Source organism: Culex quinquefasciatus, chromosome 1, assembly GCF_015732765.1.
Source record: "Culex quinquefasciatus strain JHB chromosome 1, VPISU_Cqui_1.0_pri_paternal, whole genome shotgun sequence".
Lineage (NCBI taxonomy): Eukaryota > Metazoa > Arthropoda > Insecta > Diptera > Culicidae > Culex > Culex quinquefasciatus.
In genome coordinates, this window is record NC_051861.1 from 123,489,973 (window position 1) to 123,515,104 (window position 25,132).

A 25,132-nucleotide genomic window follows, 5' to 3' on the forward strand; every position below is an offset into this window, starting at 1 on the left:
TATCTTTAAAGTGCACTCCATCAACTGAAACAAATTTTCAGGGAAACCTGGCAGCACTGCACTGTCCCTGTTAGCATAAATGTCCCAGTGCAGTAGAAAAAAAAATCAAAAGCCAATTTTTAGGATTGCATTTCCGTTTCCCTTCTGATTAATACTAATACTGTGTACTTCATAATTTTAAAAATGTCAGAGAAACTGGCAACACTACCTGCTAAAATATTAAATATGCTGTCAATTTTTTTGTAGGTAAATGGGATGCATGCTCTTTTCTCATACATTTCTAAATTTGTAAATTTGTTTTTTTTTTGCTTTTTATTATAATTTTAAAGTGAACTTCACAAATTTTAACACATTTTCAGAGAAAGTGGCAGCACTGGTGCCAAAAAATCTTCAAAATCAAGTTTATACTTTTTGCACTTTTTTCAAGACCATTTTTTCCTATGGTAATGCTCATTTGAAAAATCACTTTGAAATTTGATGTGAATATTTCGGGAAAACTGGAAACACTGCTGTCAAAAGGGAACCCAAATGCTTTTTTCCAACATTCCCGGGACACTTAAGGGTTCCCCCTCTTCCAATCGGATTCACGCGCTTACTCCACCACATATTTTTTAAATATAGAAAAACGAAAGAAAAAACAGTACTCGCACTGCACTGACAACGCACGTAATAAACCTCCAGGTTGGGGTAACTTGGCGCGGGACAGGGCAAGGTGACGGGTTAGAGGTGTACACAAAATCAGCGTACGTTCTTCCATATTTTTTTTCGGGGTCGAGTGTCTGGCAAATTGGAACGCAAATGGGTGCGTTGTCGGTTGTTTGTTCAAGCTCCCCCCTCCAGAGAGAGAGGAGCTTGCTAGCGGAAAATTTTTGTTTTCATTGTGCAGTGAGAGCTGAAATTGATTTATTTTTGAGCATTTTTTTTGATTTCTGATAAACTGGCAACATTGCTTTTAAAATTGATTTGAGTCAAAATTGTTCAATTATGTAGATTGTTTTCCCCTGTAGAAATAAATTTATAAATTTAAAACTCTAAATGTGGGATTAATAATAAATTTGTAAAACTGGCTGCACTGCTGTCAAATTGATGTCTGTCAAAACAAAGAACAGTCTTAGACCTGAAAAATGAAAAAAAAAACTGGAATTCAAATATTTTTTTTCTTTAAATCAAAAATTGAAAAACTGGCAACCCTGCTGTCAAAGTGACATCTGTCAAAACAAACCAAACTTGTACAGCCAAATCTTTTAAAATTCAAAATATCACCTAAACTCACCCCGATATTGCTTCCTCTGCCCAAAAGGGCTGAAATTCTGCCCATTTCCGCCATTTTCCGACGGTCTCACGCTGGTAACAATCCGAATCCTCCGCTTATCATCCTTGGACGTCTTCTTTTTCCCCTTTCCGTTGGTCAAAATGCTGTTCAGGCTCTTGCTCGAGCCGGTGGACATGACCGACGGCGTCGGTGACCGCAAGTTCCGTCCCAGCGATCCGGTAGACGGTCGTCTCGAACCGTTACTGCTGCCGCCATTGCTGGCAGTGTTGCCAAACAGCCCCCTTCGACGGTGGTGCTCGTCGTTCACTTTGAATTTCACCGAGTACATTTTTTTGAGTTTCGGCAATTAATAATTACTAACCGCCGAGAATTGAACAAACACGTCGAAACAATAAAGTTTTTTTTTTGAAAAGGGGGAATTTAATTACGAAAGTCGCTTCTCAATCAAAAATTGAGTCGTCGAAACGAAACGGATTGAAAAACTTCTTCCAGTGTGACTGACGACTGACGACGAGAACATGGGTTGTGGTTTGCGAAGGAGGGGAAGGGTGGAACCGAATCAAGTGCAACATTGTACGTACACCGGAAAGTTTGTTCGTGATTGAGTTTTGGCAGTGAAAGGAGCTGTCAAGCTGGGCAGGAGGGAAAAAGTGAGGGTTTCGGTTGCCAAATTTGTGGTGAAACCACAGCGAGGGAGGTGCTGGGAATCAGCAACAGATTGTTACCGGGAAAGTTGGAGAATTGAGCTATCGTTTTTTTTTTGGAAAAATATAAATTTGCCTTTCTAAAATTGGTGAAAGGAAGTTGATGAAAAGTTGAACTTTTCAGCACTAGTATCGAAAAGTAACATATTTCAATATTATTCTCATTTGAAAATTTACTTTACAAATGGATGTTCCATTTGAAAAGCGTTTATCGGAATTGCAAAAAAAAATGTTATAAGCTACTCTCATTATCAAAAAAAAAAAAAGCCAACAAAAATGTGGCTTAATTATTTAATGTTGAATCAAATTTGCAAACTTTAGTAAAATTTTGACATCGTGAACAGTTTTAAATTTTATGAAAAGTGCCCTTTTTTGGAACAAAAAAAAAATAAACAAGGCCTTTGATTTGCCTTCGTTTTTTATCACTTAAATCTCGGCAACTAATGGTTCTATTTTCAATGTAAAAAATGAAAATTTTATTAAATTTTCTGCTTTTTACAAGATAATTACAAGATATTTTGAAATTTCGAAATAATGTTAACCACCTGCTCTCTTCAATAAAAAATATTTCAAAATTTTAAAATAAAGCCTTTCATTTGAAAATGCTTGATTACATTTTTCTCGAAATATATTTTTATATTAAAAATAGCATTTCACAATTTTTTCGGTGTAGTTCTCATCCATATCTTCAACTTTGCCCAGCACACCAAATCGATAAAAAAAAACTTTCAAAAGGCATAGATTTTTGAATTTTTACATACATGTATTTTTATGGACAGCTGCCAAATGGCTTCTTTGGTCACAGGGAAGGTAGTGAAAAAGTTTTAGCAGATTAAAAAATGCACAAAAACGGAATGCAGAAATTTCAGAAAATTGTTCAAAAGATTAAAAAAAATTGTCTATAAATTTGGCTTCGGAAAGGAAATCTAAAAATAAAAATGGTATTTGTGTGTCAGGAAGTTTGAAAAAAAAAATATAATTAGGAATCTAAACTAACATGTTAAAAGGGAGTAAAAATCAATATTACGCCCATTTAAAATGTTAATATTGATTCTAAAATTTTCAAAATATTTTGTTTGAAAAGATCACAAAATTTGTGTTTGAATGTCAGGAAATTCGAAAAAAATATATTAATCAATCTAAACTAACCTTTTAAAAGAGAAAAACATGCAATATTACACCCATTTGGAATGGTAATCTTAACTCTAAAATTTTAGAAATATTTTGTTCGAAAAAATCTTAAAATTTTTTTCATAAAAATATGGTTAAAGATAGAAAATCTAATAGTAATTGAACAAAATGTGTATGAATGTCACAAAATACGAAAAAAATATTTTTAGAAATAAAGACTAACATTTTAAAAGGGAACAACATTCATATTGAATTTAAAATAAAAAAAATATTCGAAGAGATCATACAATTTCACATAAAAAATATGGTTTGAGAAGAAAATATTAAAAAATATTTTTAAAAAAAATGTGTGAATGTCAAGAAAAATGTATTTAGGAATCTAGACTCACATTTTAAAGGGAATTACATTCAATATTAAGAAAATTTAAAATTTTAATCTTGATTCCAAAATTTTCCAAATATTGTGTTCGAAAAGATCATAAAATTTTTCATAAAAATATGGTTAAAGAAATAAAATATAAAAATAATTAAACAAAATGTGTTTGAATGTCAGAAAATTCGAAAAAAATATTTTAGGAAATTAAGACTAACATTTTAAAAGGGAATAGCATTCAATATTACACCCATTTAAAATTAAAAAAAATATTTAATTCGAAAAGATCAAATTGTATATACATAAAAAAATATGTTTTGAGAAAGAAAATCTAAAAAACATTTGAAAAAAAAATGGGTTTGTATGTCAAGGAAAAAAATCAAAAATGTAATAAGGCATCTAGACTCCATTTGAAAATGGAATAATATTCAATATTACGCTCATTTTGAAAGTTAATCTTGATTCAAAAATTTTCCAAATATTTTGTTCGAAAAGATCACAAAATATCACATTAAAAAATATGGTTTGAGGAAGTAAATCAAAAAATAATAAAAATAAAATGTGTTTGAAGGTCACTTATTTAAAAATATTTGATTCGAATTTCTTTTTAAAAATATTGTATGAGAATGAAAATCTAAAAATATTAAAACAAAAAATTGTGTTTGTATGTCAGGAAATTCGAAAAAAAAATTTAGCGATCTAGACTAACAAAAAGAGAGAGAGAAAAAAAGAGAATAACATTCAATACTGAGCACATATGAAATATTAATCTTGTTAAAAAAATAATCAAAATATTTTGTTCGAAAAGATCATAAAATTTCTCATTAAAAATATGGTTTGAGAAAGAAAATCTAAATCAAATATTAAAAAAAAATGTTTGTATGTCAGGAAATTTGAAACAAAAATACTAAGGAATAAAGACTAACATTTTTGAAGGGAATAACATTCAATATTACACCCATTTAAAATTAAAAAAAAATATTCGAAAAAATCATACAATATCACATAAAAAATTTCAAAATATTTTTTTCCGAAAAGATTATAAAATTTCTCATAAAAAATATGGTTTGTGAAAGAAAATTAAAAAAAAATATTTGAAAAACTATGTGTTTGTATGTCAGGAAACTCGAAAAAATATAATTAGGAATCAAGACCAACATTTTAAAAGGGCATAACATTCAATATTGCATTCGTTTGAAAGGTCAATCCTGATTCGAAAAAATTCAAACTATTTTGTTCGAAGAGATCATTAAATTTCACAAATGTTTCATTTTTCAACATTGAAAATTGGATCTGCTGAAATATTGACAGTACAAAATTTCATGAAACTTTAAAAACATCAATTTATTGAGTTAGTAATGTTTTTATTTTAATTTTTCTTAACTCTTCGATTTTTTTGTGGAATGGACAATCATGCACACTATTTAAAAAAAATGTAAAACCGTGATTTTTTAATTAAAATAAAATTCTAAATAGCTATATCTTGAAACGGTTAACTGTATCAAAAATGTGTGAAATAATTTCATTTTTAATTGAAAAAGGAAATATAAAAATTTGTCACGCTAAATTTTTTTTAAAATTAATTCATTAATTTTAAATTGTCTCGGGTTAAAATCAAGAAATTTGAAAAAATACAGATCTTTCATAAATCAAATTACACACCAAAAAAAGTTGAATTTTGGAATGTTGAAAATTTGGTAGATTGAACATTAACTCTTTTTTGGGTAATATTACCGAAAAAATTTGTAAAAATGTGAACCTGATGCTTAACAAAATTCTCAACTTCTGTTGCATATGACTCCCTTCTTCAGCTTGCACAACCCAACTTCCAGCTCACAGCCTTCACACATGACTCATCGTCGTCAGCCACTTGTCACAGAACCGTTGCGTCAGCACAACTGACTAAACAAACCTCCAACATTGCCCAAACAGTTCAGCGCTTCTTCTTTTTTTTGGTCACCGCACAATCTAAACAAAACAGTTCGTCGCGTCAAAAAGCTGCAACTCGTACTCAAGATCGATTATCCATTCTCTCGTCGTCGTCGTCGCCGTCAAAGGAAAACAAACAGCTTCATTGTAGTGATATTCAAATTTCAAAGAACTGCGCACACACAATCAACACTTTTAACCACTTCCGAAACTGGCCTCCAACTGAGGGCCCTGCCCCGTCGACGGCAGGTCTCCAGGGTGGGCAAGGTGTTTTTTTTCCTGATAAGTCTACCCTGTTTGTTCACCACACAACCAACTGTTGTTATCTCTGATAACACAAACACAGAGTCGACTAGTCAGCAAGAAATTCCCGATAACACGATAGCACAGTCGTCCCCCTCTATTCTGGAGATCTCCAGCAAAAGCACCATCCCTAGTGAGTACCGAGCACCCAACTGTGCGACGACGAGTCCACCCTTCAGTCAAGACCCTCTCCGTACTTAGGCTACCGGGGCATGCTGGGTGTAGTCACTTGTCACCTTCGCGGCCAATTCACACGTTTATCAGAAGGGAACAGTTGTGGAGGGGAGTAGGGATGTCAAATTGAGTTACTGTGCTGTAAGGGCGTAGCCTTGAAGTACAGTGTGGAAATTTACGTTCTCAGAATTGTACGATTGCAACAGTCAAATTGTCTACAGGCCCGTAATGCTATGCTATGCTATGCAATATTTAAAAAAATATTCTAAAATCTTTCTAGAAGACAAAACAAGCAACAAAAAATGCACAAAATGAGACATTTTGAAATAAAAAAAATATATATATAAAAAAATGTTCATGTTTGCTTGTTACACTATATCTCATTAACAACAAAACTGAGCATCCCTACCAAATTCAAAAGTACAGCAAAAAAAAAGATGTTGTATTCGTGCACTTGACTTACTAACCCATGCTCAGCGCACAGCAGCAGGGTGACGAATGGTAATAAACGTGATGAGCAGCAAATTTTGAACCGTGTGTAATTGTGGATCACAACCGCAAGTTGGACAGGGAGTGGTGCGCGAACGATAATTAAATGTCGCAACGCGCGTTGCATGTCTGGATGATGTTTATCAACAAAATTGTTGTGGCGAAAGTCACGTGAGGATTTTTAAATTAGAATAAATTAAATCATTGAATGCTCTAATGAATGAATTTAAAAATAAGATGAAATTTCAAATTTAATTCAAAACTCAAAGTGTGTCTCACTCCCTTATCAATTCACAAGCGAACCGTTTCATGTTTCGCAAATTGCTGAAGAATGTAAACTCAAAATAAATAAAAGAATCCTATCTCCAAGCAACATAATCGCTCTAATTGCCAGCACTGATAAGAAGAGCCAAAAAAGTATACAAGTTTGTTGCAATCGTGCACTCTTGACAAATTGTGAAAAATTGTCAAAATAAAAAAAAAAGTCAAAATTATCAAAATTGTCCAAATTGACAAAATTGACAAAATTGTCAAAATTGTCAAAATTGTCAAAATTGTCAAAATTGTCAAAATTGTCAAAATTGTCAAAATTGTCAAAATTGTCAAAATTGTCAAAATTGTCAAAATTGTCAAAATTTTCAAAATTGTCAAAATTGTCAAAATTGTCAAAATTGTCAAAATTGTCAAAATTGTCAAAATTATCAAAATTGTCAAAATTGTCAAAACTGTCAAAATTGTCAAAATTATCAAAATTGTCAAAATTAGCAAACTTGTGAAAAGTATCAATATTGTCAAAAATGTAAAAATTGTCATTATTGTCAAAATTTTGAAAAGTGTCAAAATTGTCAAAATTTTGAAAAGTTTAAAAATTGTCAATAATGTCAAAAATGACCAAATTGTTAAAATTGTCAATATTTTGAAAAGTGTCAAAATTGTCAATAATGTCAAAAAATGTCAAAATTGTCAAAAATGTAAAAAATGTAAAAAATGTAAAAAATGTAAAAAATGTAAAAAATGTCAAAAATGTCAATAATGTCAAAAAATGTCAAAAATGTCAAAAATGTCAAAAATGTCAAAAATGTCAATAATGTCAAAAAATGTCAAAAATGTCAAAAATGTCAAAAATGTCAAAAATGTCAAAAATGTCAAAAATGTCAAAAATGTCAAAAATGGCAAAATTGTCAAAATTGTCAAAATTGTCAGAATTGTCAAAATTGTCAAAATTGTCAAAATTGTCAAAATTGTCAAAATTGTCAAAGTTGTCAAAATTGTCAAAATTGTCAAAATTGTCAAAATTGTCAGAATTGTTAAAATTGTCAAAATTGTCAAAATTGTCAAAATTGTCAAAATTGTCAAAATTGTCAAAATTGTCAAAATTGTCAACATTGTCAAAATTGTCAAAATTGTCAAAATTGCCAAAATTGTCAAAATTGTCAAAATTGTCAAAATTGTCAAAATTGTCAATGTCAAAATTGTCAAAATTGCCAAAATTGTCAAGATTGTCAATATAGTCAAAATTTTGAAAAGTGTCAAAATTGTCAATAATGTCAAAAATGTCAAAATTGTAGAATCTGTCAAAATGGAGAAAATTGTCAGAATTGTCGAAATTGAACCAACTGTCAAAGCTGACAAAAATGTCAAAATAGACAAAATAGACAAAATTGACAAAATTGCCAAAATTGTCAAAATTGTCAATATTGTCAAAATTTTCAAAATTGTCAGAATTGTCAAAATTGTCAAAATTTTCAAAATTGACAAAATTGTCAAAATTGACAAAATTGTCAAAATTGTCAATATTGCTAAAATTCTCAAAAACGGCAAAATTGACAAAATTGTCAATAACGGCAAAATGGTCAAAATTGACAAAATTGTCAAAATTTAAAAATTGTCAAAACTGTCAAAATTTTCAAAATTTTCAAAATTGTCAAAATTGTCAAAATTGTCAAAATTGTCAAAATTGTCAAAATTGTCAAAATTGTCAAAATTGTCAAAATTGTCAAAATTGTCAAAATTGTCAAAACTGTCAAAATTGTCAAAATTATCAAAATTGTAAAAATTGGCAAACTTGTGAAAAGTATCAATATTGTCAAAAATGTAAAAATTGTCATTATTGTCAAAATTTTGAAAAGTGTCAAAATTGTCAAAATTTGGAAAGTTTCAAAATTGTCAATAATGTCAAAAATGACCAAATTGTTAAAATTGACAATATTTTGAAAAGTGTCAAAATTGTCAATAATATCAAAAAATGTCAAAAATGTCAAAAATGTAAAAAATGTCAAAAATGTCAAAAATGTCAAAAATGTCAAAAATGTCAAAAATTGTCAAAATATTGTCAAAATTGTCAAAATTGTCAAAATTGTCAAAATTGTCAAAATTGTCAAAGTTGTCAAAATTGTCAAAATTGTCAAAATTGTCAAAATTGTCAAAATTGTCAGAATTGTCAAAATTGTCAAAATTGTCAAAATTGTCAAAATTGTCAAAATTGTCAAAATTGTCAAAATTGTCAAAATTGTCAAAAATGTCAAAAATGTCAAAATTGTCAACATTGACAAAATTGTCAAAATATTGTCAAAATTGTCAAAATTGTCAAAATTGTCAAAATTGTCAAAATTGTCAAAATTGTCAAAATTGCCAAAATTGTCAAAATTGTCAAAATTGTCAAAATTGTCAATGTCAAAATTGTCAAGATTGTCAATATTGTCAAAATTGTCAATATTGCTAAAATTCTCAAAAACGGCAAAATTGACAAAATTGTCAATAACGGCAAAATGGTCAAAATTGACAAAATTGTCAAAATTTAAAAATTGTCAAAATTTAAAAATTGTCAAAACTGTCAAAATTTTCAAAATTTTCAAAATTTTCAAAATTGTCAAAATTGTCAAAATTGTCAAAATTGTCAAAATTGTCAAAATTGTCAAAATTGTCAAAATTGTCAAAATTGTCAAAATTGTCAAAATTGTCAAAATTGTCAAAACTGTCAAAATTGTCAAAATTATCAAAATTGTCAAAATTGGCAAACTTGTGAAAAGTATCAATATTGTCAAAAATGTAAAAATTGTCATTATTGTCAAAATTTTGAAAAGTGTCAAAATTGTCAAAATTTGGAAAGTTTCAAAATTGTCAATAATGTCAAAAATGACCAAATTGTTAAAATTGTCAATATTTTGAAAAGTGTCAAAATTGTCAATAATATCAAAAAATGTCAAAAATGTAAAAAATGTCAAAAATGTCAAAATTGTCAATAATGTCAATAATGTCAAAAAATGTCAAAAATGTCAAAAATGTCAAAAATGTAAAAAATGTCAAAAATGTCAAAAATGTCAAAAATGTCAAAAATGTCAAAAATGTCAAAAATGTCAAAAATGTCAAAAATGTCAAAAATGTCAAAAATGTCAAAAATGTCTAAATTGTCAAAATTGTCAAAATTGTCAAAATTGTCAAAATTGTCAAAATTGTCAAAATTGTCAAAATTGTCAAAATTGTCAAAATTGTCAAAATTGTCAAAATTGTCAAAATTGTCAAAATTGTCAAAATTGTCAAAGTTTTGACAACTTGTCAAAATTGTCAAAATTGTCAAAATTGTCAAAATTGTCAAAATTGTCAAAATTGTCAAAATTGCCAAAATTGTCAAAATTGTCAAAATTGTCAAAATTGTCAAAATTGTCAAAATTGTCAATGTCAAAATTGTCAAAATTGCCAAAATTGTCAAGATTGTCAATATTGTCAAAATTTTGAAAAGTGTCAAAATTGTCAATAATGTCAAAAATGTCAAAAGTGTAGAATCTGTCAAAATGGAGAAAATTGTCAGAATTGTCGAAATTGTACCAACTGTCAAAGCTGACAAAAATGTCAAAATAGACAAAATTGACAAAATTTAATAAATTGCCAAAATTGTCACGCGAAAATTGTCAAAATTGTCAATATTGTCAAAATTTTCAAAATTGTCAAAATTGTCAAAATTGACAAAATTGTCAAAATTGTCAAAATTTTCAAAATTGACAAAATTGTCAAAATTGACAAAATTGTCAAAATTGTCAATATTGTCAAAATTCTCAAAAACGGCAAAATTGACAAAATTGTCAAAAACGGCAAAATGGTCAAAATTGACAAAATTGTCAAAATTTAAAAATTGTCAAAACTGTCAAAATTTTCAAAATTTTCAAAATTGACAAAATTGTCAGAATTGTCGAAACTGAAAAAAATGTCAAAATTTACATGATTTGACTGACAAAATTTGACTAAAATTTAAAAAAAACACGTGGGACATCATAGCACAACTTCGACGCGTTCACAATTTGCCCACGAAAAAAAAGCTGCAATCATATTTACCCAGCTTCTTATCAGCTCAACACAACCTGCCTCGAAATGTCGTTTGATGCCCTTTAAAATTGTTATTTACTGAACCAACATTTGACGAAACCTTCAAATTTAGGTTAGCCGCGTTTGATAGCGTTCAAATCAAGGCCAACTATGCCCGATCGACGACGTGACCATTTCTCCTTATCTAGGACACAAACCGAATCGAATTTGTATTCAATTGACGCGGGTCAGCCACGCGACTTAACCTCCAAAAATGTGTGTTCTTTTTGTTCTTCTTCCTTTTCCGAGCATCGCCGTTTAAGTAATTGTCATTTATTCCGAACAATCGCTTCCCCTCCCTTAATAAAGAGGTGATACCTGCTAAATATGTTAGTCACGCAAGCTTTGCTTGCGCCTGACTCTTTCGTTGTGTGAGAATGTCACACAAACACGCAAACAGAAATGTGTGCCCCAGTTGTCGCTTAGTGAAGCGCTGATAATGCGCAATTGTGTGTAGTAAATTCCGGAGAAACGAACCGCACACACATGCTTAGTACAGTGCTTTTTTTATGAAGAGAAAAAAAGCGAACAATTCTCCAAGGTAAGAATAATATGAGAGAAACTTGAAAGGGGGAAGAGCAAGAGCAAGAAGAAAACGATGACTAATGTGACAGCTTGGTGTTTTGTCGAGCGACGACGACGACAACAAGCAAGGCCTCTCATGAAAATTACTTCCAGAAACAGTTTTGCGGTGTGCGATTGTCGAACCCTTGGCGCGTCAGGATGGTTTTTTAAATTTTAATTTTTTATCGAATTTCATAAAATTTCCCTTGTCCTCTTAAAAAAGTGGAGCATCAACACTTCCCGCCGTCTTAAAATTCATTTGCCCTGTCCCTGGTGTGCGTTGCAAAAATCACTGAGAGGATTCTGCGAACGGAGCCACATTCAACCATCTTCACAGGGTAGGTTGAATGCGTGGACATACCGTTCCAGAGATTGTTCCATATCTGAAATGTTGAAAAAAAGTCGCAAAATGGAAACGCGTTTCGATTTATTTCCAAAAAATTATCCAGCGATATGTTCTAGTCTACAATTTCCTCCAAATCTTCGACCACTTGCTGCATCGACGGTCTCTGGAACGGTTTGGCGTCCCAACTTCTTTCAATCAGCTTCCTAACCTTTTTGGGCCATTCTTCCGGAAGGCCAGGTTTCTCGTTCTGATAGTTTCTGAGCGGTCGTTTGCGAGCAAGAATCGCCCAAAGCACAAGTGCCCAGCTGTAAACGTCACATTTTTCTGTGTATTTTTGACGATTTCTAACTTCCGGAGCCATGTAGAGCAGCGATCCAACGCGGCAGTTTTTCCACCGCGATGAAAACTGGTCCTGAGCTAGTCCAAAGTCACAAATTTTGACCACTTCATTGTCGAACAGCAGTAAATTTGCAGTTTTTATATCTCTGTGAATTATTGGTTTCGGTTTAAAATTGTGAAGATATGCAAGGCCCTGAAATTTTTCTAATTTTAGTTTGACAAAATTGAGAATTCTTCTCAACTTAACTCGTGCACACTGCAAAGCCCAACAAAGTCCTTGATCATTTGAGTAAAACTGAGCAAACTTTCCGTAAATCCTGTCCGCTACCGATCCTTGCGTTGCAAACTCCATCACCAGAAACATTCCCGGCTTCGCCGTATGAGCTCCATAGCACTTAACAATATTCGCGTGATCCAACTGGGACATCAACCAAATCTCTCTGAGGAACAAGCTGGGATTTCTCTGACTATACTTGACGCCAACCAAGCTGCCTTTCCATTTTCCCTTGATAACCGTCCCAAAAGATCCATTTGCAATAATCTACCTGAAGAAAAACTACCAAAAATTTCAGTTCAGAAACCTAAAGGACGACAAACCTGGAGTTCCTGAATTTCAGTCGGCTCAATTTCAACCACTTGATGTCTGCCCTGTCGGTTTCCCATCACTAATGGCGCTCAATCTCAAAATAAAATCCAAAACAAAACAAAACCGATCTATCGCGTCTCAATTGTCGCGACATTTTTGGGACAGTGCCAACAGAAACTGTCATTACAATGTTGTTTTCAATTAATTCATCAAAAAAGAGACACCTCGGTGAGGGAATGTTAATCGATTCGTTCGTTGTAAACAAACGTTGTCTCACTTGTAAAGGTGAGACAAACTTGTCCACTTGGACATTTTGAGTTTAAATCGATAGCTTGTGAGACAAACGGTTTGGCAAATCGAGTTGAAACTCAATTCATCAAAATTGATTGTTGACCTTCTGTTATTGCCAAAGAAAAGTGGGACAAGATGTGCTATTTGGACATTTCCGCTAAATTATGTGAACGTTGAGACAAGTTTGATTTGTTCAAATGATCAAATCAAACGAATATGGTTAGCCCGTCACTGACGCTGTCTCACTTGTTTACAAATCTCGGAAGCGATTCGTCAAAAGAAAACGTGAGACAAACTCGTCAAGTTGGACATGTTGAGTTTGAATAGATAACGTGTGAAGACAAGAATGATTGTCACATCATATTTAATCGAAAATGGGACAAGTTGTGCTCATTGGACATTTCAGTCAAAATAATATATGTGAGAAAAGGTGGTTTGTTCTAATTCCCAAATGAAATGAATACAATGAGTCCAATTTTTTGGCACTGTCACTGACGCTGTCTCACTTGGTGGAGCGAAGCGATTCGCCGCAAAAAAAAAGTTGAGACACACTCGTCCATTTGGGACACATTGAGGTTGAATCGATAGCTCGTGAGACAAGAACAATTGTAATGGTATGTTCCTTCGAAGCTCCGTCAAACAAGCTTGATCGTTTACTATTCCTGGCTACGACAAAAAAGTGGGACAAGTTGTGCTCTTTGGACATTTCCGTTAACATAAGATTGAGGTGAGACAAGTTTTATTTGTTCGAATTGGCAATTCAAAAGTTGTTGGCAAAACTCGGACGCGATTTGTCAAATACAAAAGGTGAGACAAACTCGTCCAGTTGGACATGTTCAATTTGAATCGATAACTTGTGGTACAAAGACGATATTCATGTCTTGTCATTTTCAATTTAAAATCAATCAAAAAAAGATTTCTGACCGGTGTTAAACAGAACATTGGGACAAGCTGTACTCTTTGGACATTTCCAATAAAATATGAGAGAGGTGAGACAAGTTTGGTTTGTTCTAAATGAAAAATGAAACGAATATAATTAGTTGTTAAATTGATGACACGCTGTCTCACTTCTTTGCAAATCCCAGAAGCGATTTGTCAACAGAAAAGGTGGGACAAACTCGTCCAGTTGGACATGTTGAGTTTAAATCGATAAATTATGAGACAAGAACAATAGTGATGTCATATTCAATAGAAATTTGGTCAACAAAAATGCTTCGCAAGAAAAGTGGGACAAGTTGTGCTTTTGGACATTGCCGTTCAAAAACAGAAACTTGAGTCAAGTTTGACTTGTTTAAATTAGAAAATTAAACAAATAAACTAAGTTGGAAATTGTTGGAACTGTCACTGATGTTGTCTCACTTCTTGACAAATCTTGGAAGCATTCTGTCAACAGTATTGGTGAGACAAACTCTTCTAGTTTGACATGTTCAATTTGAATCGACAACTTTTGGGACAAGGACAATATTTAAGTCTAGCCATTTTCAATTCAAAATCAGTCAAGAAAACAAAATTTCTGGCCGTTTTTGTCCGAAAAGTGGGACAAGTGGTGCCCATTGGACATTTTCGTTAACCTAAGCGAGAGGTGAGACAAGTAGGATTTGTTCATATTTACTAAGGAAACGAATATAATGTGTAGGAAATTGTTGACACTAACGCTGACGCTGTCTCACTTATTTACTAATCTGGCAAGCGATTCGTCAAAAGAAAAGGTGAGACAAACTCGTCTAGTTGGACATGTTCAATTCGAATCGAAAACATGTAGGACAAAAACAATATTCATGTCTTTTTTTTTCGAAAATCAGTCAAAACAATTAGATTCCTGACCGTCTCTGGCTATGATAGCAAAGTGGGACAAGTTGTGATTTTGGGACATTTCCGCTAAATTATGAAAAAGGTAAGACAAGATTGATTTGTTTGAAAAAGCAAATCAAACAAATAAAATGAGTTGGAAATTGTTGGAAATATCACTGAAGCTGCCTCACTTGATGGCAAATCTCGGAAGCGATTTTGTCGAAATAAAAGGTGAGACAAACTCCTTTAGCTGCACATGTTCAATTTGAATCAACAACTTTTGGAACAATATTGAAGTCTTGACATTTTCAATTCAAAACCAGCCATGAAAATTAAATTTCTGGCCATCCATGTTTATGACAAAAAAGTGGGACAAGTTATGCTTATTGGACAATCCCGGAAGCGATTTGTCAAAAGGAAAAGGTAAGACAAATTCGTCTATTTGGGCTTGTGAAGATTTAATTGAATTTTTTTGCGACAAGGACGATATTCTAGGCATGGTATTTTCAATTGAAAATCAGTCAAGAAAATTATATTCCTGACCGTTCTTGGCTATGACACCAAAATGAGACAAGATGTGCTATTTGGACATTTCGGTAAAAACATGAAAAACGAGAGACAAGTTTATTTGTCCGAATCAGAAAATTTTACGCAACTTGGGGTTTGCAATCTTGAGACAACCGCTGTCCATTGACATTTTCAGATTTATTCATTTTCCGCAAAATGGGACAAGCATGGATATTTTGGCTTTTCATGATTATAAAATGGTAATATTTTTTTCTAGTAAACAAACGCTATCTCTTCTGTTATCAAGACCCGGTTACGATTTGGAAAAGTTTGTTTAATTGGACCTTTTTTATAGCTTCCACAGAAAAGTGGGACAAGTTGTGCTTTTTGGACATTTGTATTTGAATAAGAGATGTGAAACAAGTTTGACTGGTTAGATTTTGTAAACCAAACAAAAACAGTTGTTTGTAGATTTGAATTCGTAGACAATTCCAGTTAATAGACATTTTAGATTCACTGAAGCTTAAGATTAATTTTGATAGTGTGAGACAATGAGACAAACGAAGCCCTTGAGGCAAAATGTGTTTTCGAGTACGTAGCCAAATTATAATATAGAAGCAAAACTAAACTGAAAACTTCTCAAACAGTTCCAGACAAAGAGAGATTAGCATGCTTATTCCAAGTTTAGTTCCAGCAAACTTTCCGCAAAACAAAAAGGTAAAAATAAAATCAAGTACACGTGTGTTCCACGTTCTAGCTCACACACACTTCAAAGTAAATCTGGTCCCTTCCCCTTACCAACCCAACCGCTTTTCCCCATTCCAGTCCCATTCTTACAAATGCAGAAAATACTTGGGTAAAGTTTTACCTCGACCGCAAATTTTGCACCATACCAAGAGGCAGTTGTCGGGTTTTGCTCGGAATGGCGACGACGACAACGATGGAGAAGGCATTCGTCACGGTAAAAGGTAGCGAAATATTTTCTAAATAGTTTCCCGTAGGCTGATATGGTGACGAACCCTTGGCTTGGGGTATTCGTCTAATGAAAATTGCAAAAAGATCAACTTTTTAAGGGGATAAGGGAAATTCTCCACTTTTTAAGGGGATTGGGAAAATTCTCCACTTTTTCAGAGGATAAGGGAAATTCTCCAATTTTTAAGGGGATAAGGAAAATTCTCCACTTTTTCAAAGGATAAGGGAAATTCTCCACTTTTTAAGGGGATAAGGAAAATTTTCCAGTTTTTCAGATGATAAGGGAAATTCTCCACTTTTTAAGGGGATAAGGAAAATTCTCCACTTTTTCAGAGGATAAGGGAAATTTTCCAGTTTTTCAGAAGATAAGGGAAATTCTCCACCTTTTAAGGGGATAAGGAAAATTCTCCAGTTTTCAGAGGATAAGGAAAATTCTCAAATTTTTGAGGGGATAAGAGAAATACAAAATAAAAGTTTTAACAAAAACTCAAAAATCTGTTTTAATCCATTGTTATGAAGTGGACAGCAATTTCATCAAAAACATATTTTTTCCACCAGGAGTATTTCTGTCTCGTTTCCCTCACTTTGCTATCTCGTTTTCTCCCCCAATAACTCTCGTGTATGCTCAACCCATTATCAACGAAACGACTGTCGTTCGCCGTCGTCGTACATATCTATTTGCGGCCTTCTCACTGATAGCAGCGAGGAGGAACTCGACAAACACTAATTCTGGTTTAAGCCGTCTTCTTCTTCTTCTTTTAACTACGGGTCTCTCTCCAAGGTGTGTCCCGTTCGCCAGAACCACCCCGTCGCGTGTGTTGGTCTGCGTTTTTATGTGTTGCAGCTCAGGTAAGCGACTTAATTGCGACATCTCGTACTCGAGACACCGACAACAGGTAGCTCGCCTCTAATAATAATGGTACGAAGGTGACTCCGCCGTCCGTTCCCCGAGATAACCGTAACGATTGCGGCGCGGCGGCAAGACCATAAACTATGCGACGATGATGATTAATTGCCGTGGTCGTTTCGAGCTTCTCCACAATGAACGAAGTAAGAAGAAAAAAGTCATAATCTAGAAGCTTCTACTTACCATCACCGCCAGCCGGTTCCTGGACCGTTTCCAGCACCGGTTCCTCCAACAGCTTCGGAGGAGGCTGCTGCTGCTGCTGCTGGAGAGCTACCGGAGGTTCCTTCAGCTTGAGCGAGTTTAGCACCAGCGAGTTGGCCTTGTCCGAGATGCCGCCGTGGTGGACGCGCTTGTTTTTCAGGTGGTGGGGCGTGTCTCTGGAAGAATTGATTGAGAAATTGTAGAGTGGAATTTTTATTTGTAAATTTAAAGCAAATTTGTCATTTTGTGATTTTAAAAATGTTATCAATCATTTTGATCAATTTTGTCATTTTGCTAATTTCGGTCATTTTGGTCATTTTGGGCATTTTGGTCATGTTGGGCATTTTGGTCATTTTGTCATTTAAGTAGTTTTGGTCAATTTGTTTGATTTTTTGGTCATTTTGGTAATTTTGACCATTTTTGTCATTTTGGTCATTTTGAGCATTGACATTTTGGTAATTTTAGTCATTTTGGTCATTTAGGTCATTTTGGTCATTTTAGTCATTTTGGACATTTTGTCAATATTCAACATTTTGATCATTTTGGTTATGTTGGTCATTTTGGTCACTTTGCTAATTTCGGTCATTTTGGTCATTTGGGTCATTTAGGTCATTTTGGTCATTTGGTCATTTTGATCATTTCGGTCATTTTGATCATTTAGGTCATTTAGGTCATTTTGGTCATTTATGTCATTTAAGTAATTTTGGGCGTTCTGGTCATTCTGGACATTTTGGTTATATTGGTAAGTTTGATCATTTTGGCATTTTTTGTAGTTTTAGTCATTTTGGTCATTTCGAGCATTTTGGTCATTTTTAGAATTTTGGTCATTTTGGTCATTTATGACATTTTAGTAATTTTGGCAATTCTGGTCATTTTGGTTTCTTTGTTTTTTTTTTTTGTCATTTTGGTAATTTTGGTAATTTAGTCATTTTGGTCATTTTAGTCATTTTGGACATTTTGTCAATTTTTGTCATTTTGATAATTTTGGTTATTTTGGTTATTTTGGTCATTTTAGTCATTTGGGTCATTTTAGTCATTTGGGTCATTAAGGTCAGTTATATCATTTTGGCAACTTTTGACATTTCGGTATTTTTTGTCATTTGGGTCACTTTGGTTAATTTTGACAATTCGAAAATTTTAACTATTTTTGTAAATTTTGATTTTTTTTACATTTTTGACATTTTTGTAAATTTTGTAAATTTGGTAAATTTTGTAAATTTTGTAAATTTTGTAAATTTTGTAAATTTTGTAAATTTTGTAAATTTTGTAAATTTTGTAAATTTTGTAAATTTTGTAAATTTTGTAAATTTTGTAAATTTTGTAAATTTTCTAATTTTTTTAAAGTTTTTAAATTTTGTCAATTTTGTAAATTTTGTTAATTTTGTCAGTTTTGTCAATTTTGTCAATATTCTCAATTTTGTCAATTTTGACAATTTTGACAATTTTGGCAATTTTGTCAATTTTGGCAATTTTGACAATGGAGCAGTTTTTGCTTTTTTTCTACAATGCCTTCCTTATGGGAGAACTGTCATTTCTACCACTCGAATCGGGTGCTCCATTAACAAAAATTGTCAAAAATGTCAAAATTGACAAAATTGTCAAAATTGTAAAAAAAATGTCAAAATTGTCAAAATTGTTTTGAAAATTTTGAAAATTTTGACAATTTGACAATTTGACAATTTGACAATTTGACAATTTGACAATTTGACAATTTGACAATTTGACAATTTGACAATTTTGACAATTTTGACAATTTGGTCAATTTTGACATTTGTGACAATTTTGTTAATTTTGTCAATTTTATCAATTTTGACAGTTTGACAATTTTGACAATTATGAAAATTTCGCCAATTTTGACAATTATGGCACTTTTGACAATTTTGACAATTTTTTGACATTTTTGAAAATTTTAACATTTTTTGTAAATTTTGTCAATTTTGTCAATTTTGTCAATTTTGTCAATTTTGTCAATTTTGTCAATTTTGTCAATTTTGTCAATTTTGGCAATTTTTACAATTTTGACAATTTTGACAATTTTTACAATTTTGACAATTTTTACAATTTTGGCAATTTTTACAATTTTGACAATTATGACAATTTTGACAATTTTGACAATTTTGACAATTTTGACAATTTTTACAATTTTTAAATTTTTATCATTTTTTATCATTAGGCAATTTTAAAATTTTTGTCGGTTTGACAATTTGGGAATTTTGACAATGTTGACAATTTTGACAATTTTGTCAATTTGGACAATTTGGACAATTTTGACAATTTGGACATTTTGGCAATTTTGAAAATTTTGACATTTTTGACTATAAGGCAATTTTGAAATTTTTGTCAATTTCGTCAATTTTGTCAATTCTGTCAATTTTGTCAATTTTGTCAATTTTGTCAATTTTGTCAATTTTGTCAATTTTGTCAATTTTGACAATTTTTACATTTTTATCATTTTTTATCATTAGGCAATTTTAAAATTTTTGTCGGTTTGACAATTTGGAAATTTTGACAATGTTGACAATTTTGACAATTTTGTCAATTTGGACAATTTGGACAATTTTGACAATTTTGACAATTTGGACATTTTGGCAATTTTGAAAATTTTGACATTTTTGACTATAAGGCAATTTTGAAATTTTTGGCAATTTTGGCAATTTTGTCGATTTTGATAATTTTGAAATTTTGAAATTTTGACAGTTTTGACAATTTTGAAAATTTTGTCAATTATTTTTGTTAAATTCTTTTAATTCTTTAAATTCTATTTTTATTTATTTTTAGGCTGTTGAAACTCTTGAATTTTTAAACTCCTGAAATTCTTGATTTTTTTTTTGTTTTAATTCTTCTTAGTTTATAAATTTGTCAATTCTAAACTTTTTTTCAAATTTTGTCATTTTAACGTTGGTAATTTTGGTGATTGTTGTAATTTTGGTAGTTCGGGTAGTTTTGATTATTTGGGTTATTTTGGTCATTCATGTTATTTGCGATTTTTAGTATTTTGAATGTAGCTGTTTTTTTGTATGATTCTTATCTTTTTTTAATCCGGTGAATTTGTAAAATTTAGATTTTTGTAATTGTTCAATTTTCAAAACTCACCTCCGATGCAACTTCGACACGGGCTTCTTCTCGTGCGACTCTTCCTCCTCCCCCTCCTCACCATCCTCGGGCAGCTGTTCCTGCTCGTAGTACCGCTCCTCGTCGTTCACATCGAACCCAACGCGCTTCTCGTACCCGTCCTCCTCCCCTCCAACGCCATGCTCCGCCTCCGTCACCACATTCCGCCCTCCGGCGTCGTCCTCCTCCTCCGGAATGGGTTCATTCGCGACGCCCTGAATGTCGTCCATGGTGGACATTCCTGCGGCTGCTTTGTTGAGTTGGGAGGGGCGCGAGGACGACTCTTCCGAGAGGGTGTCCAGATTTCCTCCGCTCATGTCGTCGGACTTCTTCTCCTTGGCGAACAGTTTGTGGGCTTTGAGTTTGAGTTCTTTTGGGTGAGGGGTGTTTTGACGGACGAAGGGGGTGTCTTTGTCGACGTTGGAATCTTCGCTGAACTTGACGGAGTGGGTTCGGGACGCTTCGCGTTCTTCCCAGTCCTCGGAGTCGGTGTCGTCGCCGCGGTTTTCCGGGCTGGCCGGGACGTACTCCTGCTGGGGGAGCAGGAAGCACGTGAGCACCTGGTCACCGGTCGCTTCGTCCACGTCCGGCTGGAATGTTAGCAACGGTTGCGCCTGATTCTCCGAGAGCCACACCGCTTTGAGCTGCAGGTTGACCAACGAGTACGGCAGATACTGGAGCCGGTTGCCGGACACGTCCAGCACGTGCAGTTCGGCGCAGTTGCCCAGCTCGGAGGGCAGTTTGGTGAGTTTGTTCTCGCGCAGGCTGAGCACTCCGAGGCTGCGGCAATTGCCGAGCTCGTTCGGGACCGAGACGAGGGAGTTCCGGTCCACGTTCAGATTGTTCAGCATCGTCATGTTGCCGATCGTGTAAGGCAGCTCGTTCAGGAAGTTCTCCGTCAGGATCAGCTCCTGCATGTGCACGCACTGGCCGATGCTCTCGTTGAGCGTGTGCAACCGGTTCTGGTCCAGCTTCAGGATGGTCAACCGGGTCAGCTTGGAGACGCCGTCGGGCAGCACCTCCAGCAGGTTCTGGGACAGGTGCAGGTCGGTCAGGTGCTCCAGCCCGCCGATCTCCTCCGGCAACTCTTCCAGCCGGTTCTCCGAAACGTCCAGACAGACCAGATTGCGCAGCAGCCCGATCTCCGGCGGCAGCTTCTGCAGCTGGTTGTGGTCGAGCCACAGCTCCTGCAGCGACGGCAGATAGCCGAGGTGCGCCGGAAGCTCTTCGATTTCGTTATCGCCCAGATCGAGCCGCTCCAGCTTCGTCAGCTGGCTGATCGACTCCGGCAGCGATTTGAGCAGGTTCTCGCGCAGCTCCAGCGATTCCAGCTTCGACAGGCTGCAAAAAAGAAAACAAAACACTTCATTAGCCAAACCATATTGTGTCTTTAAAGTTAATAGTCTCCCCCAATTTTCGCTTTTATTTGATCAGGGCAGCAGCTTATCACTCATTAGGGGTCGTGCATAAAACACGTGGCCTTTTTTTGGAGAATTTTTGACCCCCTATATGGCCACGTGGCTTTTTCCTCCCAGGTGAAAAATCTTAAAAAAAAAACAAAATAAGTATAGATTTCAAAAATGTTTATCCACAAATGATGTACCGTCAGTGGTGCTGACTTTTGGTCAAAAAACGATATAACTGTTGTTATTTTAACACAATAAAAACATTTCAAATTATATCGAAATAAATATTGTTGGGGAATGCTTCTGAATTTACCAACATTTTCCCAGAATATGGCTAGTATAATCACACCGTTCATAAATGCCAATCGTTTTAAAATTAACTCAAACTCACCCTTTAGAGGGGGTGACATTGGGTCAAACAGAAAACATTTTAATTTGTGTAGGTGCTGTAACACCATTAAAACCAATTTAATAATATATAAAAAAAACAGAAATTCACAAAAAAAGTGTGAAAAAGTAAGATATCACAAAGTTTAAGGTAAATAATAACAGTATAACAATTTATTGAAATGGTACAGAAAGTAAAAAATGCTCTCAACAAAACAAGCAACTTAGTAAAACATATGTATTAGGGTGGTCCAAATCTGGACTTTTTTGGGGCTACCCCCTGAAATCAAAGATTGACCCATCACTAGGTTAAATTCCAAATTTGAGCTCATTCTGACCACGGGAACCCCTCCCTCCAATCGCTTAAAGTTTGTATGGGAAAAATCGTCAAAATGTATGGAGAAAAGCAACTGTTTTACTTTTTTACCTGTGGAAGGCGCCATAGTTATCCGATGCTTACCATTTCTCAAATGTAGAACCTTCATTATATTTAGAACAACTTTCCCGAAGACACCATATTTTTAGGATTTTTCCCGCGAAGTTATTAGCGCCCAAAACTGACCATTTTGCGCGGCCAGCTGGGGCTACCTAACAACGATGTTTAATTCCAATTCGTACACGCACGTGCTCTCGCCGGTTCAAACTCTCACGAGTTTGCTTGCCTGCCTGACTGCCTGCCTGCCTGCTTACCAACAAGCGCGCGCTGTTTCTCTGCTTGGACTTTTGTCGTCGTCGTCGTTTTCGTTTGCTATCCGCTGCGCTGCGTTCTTGGCATGTTTATTATCATTTTCAAGATATATTTAGATATTTATTTCGAGATATAAAATTAAATGTAATATGTGATTAACAATAGATATCATATCATCAGAGCGTGTGTGAGAGAATACAAATTTCGATAAATTTGTTCCTCCATGAATTGTCATCTGTTATGTTATGTAATTGAAATTTATTTCTAGTTTTGGTATCATACCAAACTCAAGACTGGGATTTTAACTCTTCTAGAAAAAATATAAGACTTTTTTTTAACTTCAGGAAGAACAATACACTTAGACAATTCATCGATTTTGGGAAATGTTTTTTTTCACTTTTGTATACTATCAAAAAAGCTTAAAACGAAAACATTTGAAGTTTTTTCGTAGCCCTATGATTACGATTATTTTTCATTCCATACAAAATATTTTAATCTGCCGAAAATATAAAAAAACTTCCTTACAACAAATTGCGGTATATTTTGCCTTTGACGATTATTAGAAGTTTACGATTCCGAAACATCCAAAAAGTGCAACGATGTCTAAAAGAAAAGCCTCATAAATAGAGATTTTTGAGCTAGCTAGTTTGAAATCTGTAATCAAATCGCCTTCGAATGGACAAGCAGTTGGTCGGATGATATTTAGAGTAAAAAAAACAAAATTTGTATTACCTGAAGATTTTTTTAAAATAAGTGAATCATTCTCTCTAATGAGCATATACGAACAACTGCTTGTAATGCTTGGAAAAACGAATAAATCCTGTTCATTTGCTTCAATTTTTTAAACGAGGCTAAGCCAAGGCCTAAGTCTTTTATTCAAATTATTTTTTTTAGTGCACTTTTTTTCAATTTTGACATAATCTAAGAATTTATATGCCAAATATATCTCAAAACAAACCTGCTATTTTAGTTGAAAATTATAATAAACATGCCAGGAACGCAGCGCAGCAGATAGCAAACGAAAACGACGACGACGACAAAAGTCCAAGCAGAGAAACAGCGCGCGCAGGCAGGCAGGCAGCCAGGCAGGCAAGCAAACTCGTGAGAGAGTTTGAACCGGCGAGAGAGCACGTGCGTGTACGAATTGGAATTAAACATCGTTGTTAGGTAGCCCCTTACAGCTGGCCGCGCAAAAATGGTCAGTTTTGGGCGCTAATAACTTCGCGGGAAAAATCCTAAAAATATGGTGTCTTCGGGAAAGTTGTTCTAAATATAATGAAGGTTCTACATTTGAGAAATGGTAAGCATCGGATAACTATGGCGCCTTCCACAGGTAAAAAGTAAAACAGTTGCTTTTCTCCATACATTTTGACGATTTTTCCCATACAAACTTTAAGCGATTGGAGGGAGGGGTTCCCGTGGTCAGAATGAGCTCAAATTTGGAATTTAACCTAGTGATGGGTCAATCTTTGATTTCAGGGGGTAGCCCCAAAAAAGTCCAGATTTGGACCACCCTAATATGTATTCAAAATTATGAATTGCAGTGCAATTAATTGCATCCAGAATAAATATGCTTTAAGAATTAAAGCTATTTTGATATATAAACAGCATTCATGATTTAATTTAAATGCGCTTTAAAATATTTTCTTAAAATCGAAATTAATTAAATAGAAAAGTTTTGTTTCAGGAAAAAAATAGTTTTCATTTTATTTTAAGGAAAATATCTAGTTATGAAAGCTCTTACACGGAAAGGGGATCCATCGCCAAATCGCGATAAAGTTCGCTAAAACTTGCGAAAAATGTCGCTAATTTCTCAGCCTGCACAAAAATTACCTAGAATCGCTAATTTTTTTCGCTGGTTTGGAAACCGATAAATTCTACCAAACCAGTGAAAAAACACTGGTTTAGTGAAAATGTCGCTGTTTGGGGGATCAGTTTTGCTAGAATCAGAAAATTTTCTCGCTGGTTTGGAAAAAGCGGCAGGGCACCAAAATCAACCAGGAGATTATTGTACTGGTTTTGGGAAACAATTCGCTGGTCCAGCGGATTTCTTCACTGGACCAGTGTTCTTTTACGCTGGATCAGCGTTTTCTATCGCTGACGTCCGTTTTTTTCCGGCGGCAGCAGCTCATACCAAAATCAACCAGGAGATTATTCTACTGGTTTCGGCGAAAAATCCGCTGGTTCAGCGAATGTTTCCACTGGACCAGTGTTTTTTTGCACTGGATCAGCGTTTTTTATCACCGACGTTTGTTTTTTTTGTTTTTGGCGGCAGAAGCCTATGCCAAAATAAACCAGAGG

The 25,132-nt window shown here is 34.0% G+C and overlaps 1 protein-coding gene across 15 annotated transcripts in view; it reads right to left on the reverse strand.

Moving 5' to 3' along the window:
• LOC6038307 (protein lap4) overlaps positions 1 to 25,132 on the reverse strand; it is a 139,186-nt gene that overhangs the window by 58,176 nt on the left and 55,878 nt on the right. For 14 of the 15 annotated variants that reach the window (XM_038261384.1, XM_038261389.1, XM_038261377.1 and 11 more), the window contains exons 5-6: positions 20,333 to 21,691; positions 17,222 to 17,415 (exon numbers count right to left, since the gene is read on the reverse strand). In XM_038261384.1, coding sequence (XP_038117312.1) covers positions 17,222 to 17,415; positions 20,333 to 21,691 — 1,553 coding nt within the window. Of the gene's footprint in view, positions 1 to 1,273; positions 1,630 to 5,393; positions 5,739 to 17,221; positions 17,416 to 20,332; positions 21,692 to 25,132 lie in introns of those variants that run through there. The other variant, XM_038261415.1, reaches the window with a different exon arrangement.